The 6000-nt window shown below is 47.2% G+C and overlaps 1 protein-coding gene across 1 annotated transcript in view; it reads left to right on the top strand.

Annotated features, from left to right (window-relative positions):
• CACNA2D3 (calcium voltage-gated channel auxiliary subunit alpha2delta 3) overlaps nt 1-6000 on the top strand; it is a 982973-nt gene that overhangs the window by 941540 nt on the left and 35433 nt on the right. The window contains exon 37 of the mRNA XM_004702433.2: nt 3880-3991. Coding sequence (XP_004702490.1) covers nt 3880-3991 — 112 coding nt within the window. The remainder of the gene's footprint in view (nt 1-3879; nt 3992-6000) is intronic.

Below are 6000 nucleotides of genomic sequence, written 5' to 3'. Positions count from 1 at the left end.
GCCAAACCCCATGCTCCCCCTGCATCTGTACTCGCCGAGAGGCGGGCATTGAATCTGGCATGGCCGTGAGTTTAAGCAGTGCCCACGCTCTTGCTGGCTGCCTTCATTGTTGGCGTCAAGTCCCCTAGATGCACCGGCTCGGCCGGCACCGACCTTGCGTTTCCCACGGCGCTCCAGACCGAGGAAGGGCTTTGTGGGAAGCCACGCTGTGTCAACGCGAGGTGACCGGCCAGAGCTTGATCTGAAAGTTCCTGTGTCTCCCTCAAGGACACCAGGCAAGGCTCGGTGTCCTTTCAGTATTCCCTCCAGCACCATGATTCAAGGACGTACATCAGTTCTTTTTTGGCCTTCCTTATTCAATGTCCGAATTTCTGATGTGTGTGGGCTGATTGAAAATGCCACTGTTCGGGTCAGGTGCACCTCAGTCCTCAAAGCACCTGAGTCCCTGCTTCTCGACGCTTTAAAGAGTCTTGCACAAAAGTTAGGTGTGTCCCCCTCCCCCAAACCATTTTACTAGGAGCTAATCCAGGCACCATACCATGCCATAGTTCATTCATATTGAGCAGTATTGTACAATTGCTACCACATTTAGTTTCAAAGCACGTCCTTCCTTTCTTGAACTCCTTGCTATCAGCAAGCTTTTACCCCCACCCCCGAGGAACACTTATTATAATTACTGTTTCTATAGATTCTTCATTCCTGGGTTTCATAATGCCAAAAAACAGAAAAATGCTTTAAAATATTCGAAAAGGCTACCCACATGAAAAAATACACCAGAAATAAACCCCAATATGAAAAAAAAGGACAGAAAATGTTGAAAACCCAAGCAAGCCCAGTTGTCTCAGAGGGGAGGTCACATACAAGGCTTTAACCCTTCAAGTCAGGTTTGATGTTTTAATCTACCATAGTCATCCCTCCAACACTCTGCTTGGTACCCAGTTTATTCCTGTCCCTCCATTATGGGAGGCTTATTCCCTGTCTAGATCTCACAAATGTATCTCGGGCCTCCACTGTCATCCGTAGCCTTCTGCAAACCAGCATCTCGCCGTGGGAGCTCTGATCCTAGTCCCTCTCGGGCTCTGGATCGCACAGTTTGCGATCCTCGGGGCACAGATGTTGGTGTCGCACAGAAGATGGGTGCAGTGCAGTGCCTCCTGTGATCTCTCCACTGCTGCTTCCTTGCGCATGGGTTGTGGATCCAAGCGAGAGGATATCTTGGCACATCCTGCCTTTGCTCCGCTTGTGCTTCCATCTTGACTGTCTTTGCAGTGACCTTTGACTTCTTGAGGTCCGATGGTCTTGATGTCGTCCCACCGCTCCTCAGGCCTCAGGTCTTCTCTCATTAGTGTTCAGGGCATCGCGTCTGTTCTGGAGTGTTCTCAAATCCAGGCGGCAGAGACTCAAGAGCGTAGTTGGATCTGTGGGCTTGTTTTCTTTCAGCCTGACCTTCCACTGCCCCACCTTTGGGCCTGGCTGCCTTAGTCGGCTGCTGATAGTGGGCTTCCCCGTCGCCTCTTCCCCCAGACGTCGTCCATGGGACATCTCTGTTCCCTCTGGAGAAGTCCTCATGTATTGTTAAAAGTATATCTTCTAGGAGCAAGTCATTGGTCTTGCAAAATCCTGTCACCACCTCAAGCTTCACGTCTATCACCAAGGCCATATTTTCCAACTACTGTCCCTTCCTCTTTGTTTCTAACGCTTGCGTGCCAATCACCAGTACTGGTCCATGCATCCTGATTGTGTGCTCAATCAATTTCAGACTGAAGATGTTGGTAGACTTCTTCACTTTCTGCATTGCTGCTTTTAGTAGTTGATGCATAGTGTGTGAGTAACAGTTGTATTGACGGCGTTTCCTTGCATGGGGATAGATATTAGTATCCTACACAGACAGCACTGTACTTCAAGATAGATCTCGAAATATCCTTTTTGATGGTGAATGCAATTCCTTTTCTCTTGGCTCTTGCATTCCCAGCCTAGTAAGCCATCTGATGTTGTCATTCAAAAATGCCATTTCAGCTCCCTGAGTCCTCGAAGGTTGATGTTTATGCATTCTACGGTGCTATCAGCCTTGCCGCTTGCCAGGGGAGAATCTGGGGATGAACTGAAAGCAGCAGATCAGGCATTTGTACAATCAACTTCCCCACTTCAGAACCTTCCTGCTGACCGCCATGCTGTCCTGTCTCCCCGTGCGCAGTACCGTCGCCACTTTAATGTTAGTGACGTCAGCAGGGCGCTCCGGGTGTTGCTTGTGCTTCCTAGCTGAGGTGCACTCGGCACTCATGATGTCTGCGCCCAGTACTAATGACCGTGGCATGCCCGGCTTCACGTCGCTCACGCGCACCACCACCCTCGCCAAAGCCACTGTCCAGAACTGGTTTCCAGCTCATAGTGACCGCAGCTGGCAGAGTGGAGCTGTTCCTTGGGGTCCTCGAGACCCGACGTCTCTATTGTCCTGTACTGTGTCCTAGTGAGTTGTACTGGACCACACTGTCTTATAGTTTGAGACAGTAAATCATCATGGAAGCAGCCAGCCTCTTCTTTCTCCTGGGGAAATAACTGCTTCTGCTTTGAATTCTCCGCCATTCGTGGTCACCAGCCCAGACAGAGTTTCACCGTGGCCCCGACAGTGTTCCGTAACCTCTGATATGTGGTTTTACCTTATCCCCAGTTTAAAACGAATCAAATCACATTTTTTTCTTACTTGCCTCCTGGGTGTAATTTATTTCAATCATTTCGTCACAAAGATTTTGCCCATCACCTACTTACTATGTGTTCCTCCACCAAACTACAACACAAAGCAAGTCACCCAGGGGAGTCCAACCCCACAGCCCTGTGGGACAGGCAGGAACCTCCCCATGGGGCCAAGAGGCTGTCTGATCATCATGGAAGCAGACCGCCTGCCTCTACATCTTCCTCCTGCAGCACAGCTGTGGGTTTGAACCACTAACATTGTAGTTAGCAGCAGAGTGTTTGAGCTCCTGGGCCTGCACGCCCCAGGCTATTGACTGTGTGAAAACTGACAAGGTGTATACACTATTGGACAAAGAGCTTCAAAATAGTAAGATTCGGTTTGTGGCTTTGGTACAAAGGCATTACGTATTTTACTATTTTCCTTCTATAATAAAACCACGCAATTGTATCATGACCTCTGTCTCACCCTAAATAATGTGGTCTAGCTTATATTTTACATATTTATTCAGCTATACATCTGCATTGTTGCTAAGCTCTAGTGAGGCTGAGGTCAGAGCCCTGGTGACTGATGTTGTCCCAGAAAGTAGAATTCTGATGCATCAGTGATAGTTGATAATGCCAAGACAACTGCGCGAGGAATTAGAGGTTATAGCATAGCTTGGCAGGCAAAATGATTTGACTTCAGGCCTTCCCCAGATTACAAATGAGGTTTTTTTCCCTGAATCTGTTTTTAAATCCAAAGGCAGAGCACTTAGGAATGGTTCACATGTAACAGCAGTCAAATGTCTATCATGATCTGCAGTGTACCTTTCTATGCATAGAAAACACCAAAGAAAGACACGCTAAGACACCTTTGGCTAAATAGTACAGTAACAACAATCATGAAATGTGGTGATGCCTGCAACGAAGTAACACAACACCTGTTTGTGGTTACGAAGCAGTGTGGGCGCCTCAGATTTTTAATAGAATTGACTTGTGGGGGTTCTAAGCTCAGGTTGTAGGTGAGTCAGGCTGGCAGACTTCTGCAACTGCCAGTTAGAAAATTACATGGGATCCTGCGGGGCTTAGAACCAAACCCAGAGCCTGGGGAGCCAAACTCCATTCTCAGCTGCTCTGGGCGGGGCTCACAATCTGGAGCGCACTCTGAGTTCTTGATCCCTTTCTCCCCGCACCCCCATATCCCTGCAGCCCAGAAGTTGAAGTACACCCTGGAACCTTGTGACACGGAGTACCCCGCGTTTGTCTCGGAGCGCACCATCAAGGAGACCACCGGGAACATTGCGTGTGAAGACTGCTCCAAGTAAGCCCCCCCACCCTTCACCCCCCCGCACACACACACCCCACGGGCGAGTGGGACATGCAGTTGGCTTGCAGAGAGAGGGAAAGCATGGCTGCTCTGTTGTGTGAGAGCGTGTCCCGTCAGCTGGGAAGAAGCAGCGCTGGGTCTGTGAGGTCCTCCCAAGGGTGGCCAGCGTTCAGCTGCACAGAACACATGCGGGAATGGGGGAGCCTTCTCCGTCCAGGTTCTTACTGGTTGGAGAAGTCCCAGTGGATCTTTTCACACATGGATGGTTGATCATTTAAAAGCCGGCTCAAGGAATTCTTATATCACATCCTTAAAACTAATCCGGCCTTTGTCTTTTCCCAAATCTGGTGAAATGGTGTGGGTCTCCCAGTGTCTGCATGTCCATATTTCACCAATGACTAATGACGCCGATGCTACTTTAACAGGTTTATTGATTCCTTGGACTTCTGGCCTCTTTGTTCCCGTGAGGCTCCTGAATTGGGTGGTTGGGTCCAATTTTTTGGTTTGGATATTCCTTATGTTCTAGATTCTATTTGTTTATGAGTGCATGTGTCTTCCTAGTCATTGGGGGAGTATCTTCTACTTTTAGAGACGTCTTGTTGAGTAGAGTTTTCTGCACTCTTATTTTAATATAGTCTAATTTATCCCTCTTTTCTTTCATGACTTGGTGTCTTGGTTTTTTTCCCCTTTATATGAAACGATCATTTTATTGGGGGCTCTTAGAACTCTTTTTACAATCCATACACCGATTGCATCAGGCATGTTTGTACGTACGTTGCCATCATTCTTTTCTGGACAGTTACTTTCTATTGAGCCCTTGGTAACAGCTCCTCTTTTTTTCCCCTCCCTCCCCCACCGCCTCATGACGCCTTGATAGATTATAAATTATTATTGTTTTCATATCTCACACCAACCGCTGTCTCCCTTCCCCCATGTTTTCTGCTGTTATTCCCCCTGGAGAGGGGTGTATGGTTATGTGTCGGTCATTGTGATCGGTAGCCCCGTCTCCCATCTCCCCTCCTTCCCCCTCCCCTTCGGGTATCTCTATTCCCACTCCTGTTCCTGGATTCCGTGTGTTCTGAGCTCCCATCCCTTACCTATACCGGTGTACGTGCTCCGGTCTGGTCTGAATGGAGCAGCAGCACTGGGGTCATGAGACAGACATTCTCCGATAATGTCCTTCTGAGGGCTTTCAAGCACCGCCTTTCCTGCGCAGGACTCGAATCCCTCTGGAGTTGATGTGTGCGTGTCATCGCGTGGAGTTCTGATTTCATCCTTTCCTGTGTTGTTGGTATGTTAACCAAGCTCTCCATTTCCCACGAGTGGTTGGGATGCCCCCGTGCTGGGCTGAGCTCTGGTCTGCTTGCAGGTTTGTTTCTCACCCTGTGGCGTGTCCATGCCATACCTCTCTAAGGATCAGCACTTCAACGATGACTTGCTAGTTAGGAGAGCGAGTGCCCCCTCCCTTCTAATTTACATGGCTATTCTTGACTTTTTAATTTCCGATATTAAATTTGGCATACTTTGTTAAACCGGAATGAATTATATGATTTTGATTAAAAGCAATATGTTTGATATAGATGAATTTGAAGCCAACTGCTGTTTTAAATATTGGACCTCTTCATTCATAAACTGTGTAGCTCTATATACACCTTTTTCAATGCCTTTAATACAGTATAACAATTTTATTTATGAAAGGCTAAAAACATAGTATATACCTTTCTTGTCATCATAAGTGATACCTATTAAAGTTACATTTTCTAATTGGTAACTGCTATTAGTATATCAGTGATTTATGTACATTGAATGGATTGTACATAGCAAATTGCTAAATGATCTTTTGGATCGAATTGCTTGTGTATACATTATCTTGGACTTCTTGCATAGGCAATAATATCATTAGTGAAATTTTACTTTCTAATTGTCATTCTTAACTGTGAGTGTGTGTGTGTGTGTGTGCGCGCGCATGTTTACTGTTCTGGACTTCTGATACATTGTTGAAT

The sequence above is a fragment of the Echinops telfairi genome, unplaced genomic scaffold, assembly GCF_000313985.2.
Source record: "Echinops telfairi isolate 266 unplaced genomic scaffold, ASM31398v2 ScPeMD7_31;HRSCAF=116, whole genome shotgun sequence".
Classification (NCBI taxonomy): Eukaryota; Metazoa; Chordata; class Mammalia; order Afrosoricida; family Tenrecidae; genus Echinops; species Echinops telfairi.
This window is presented reverse-complemented; position numbering and strand designations above follow the sequence as displayed.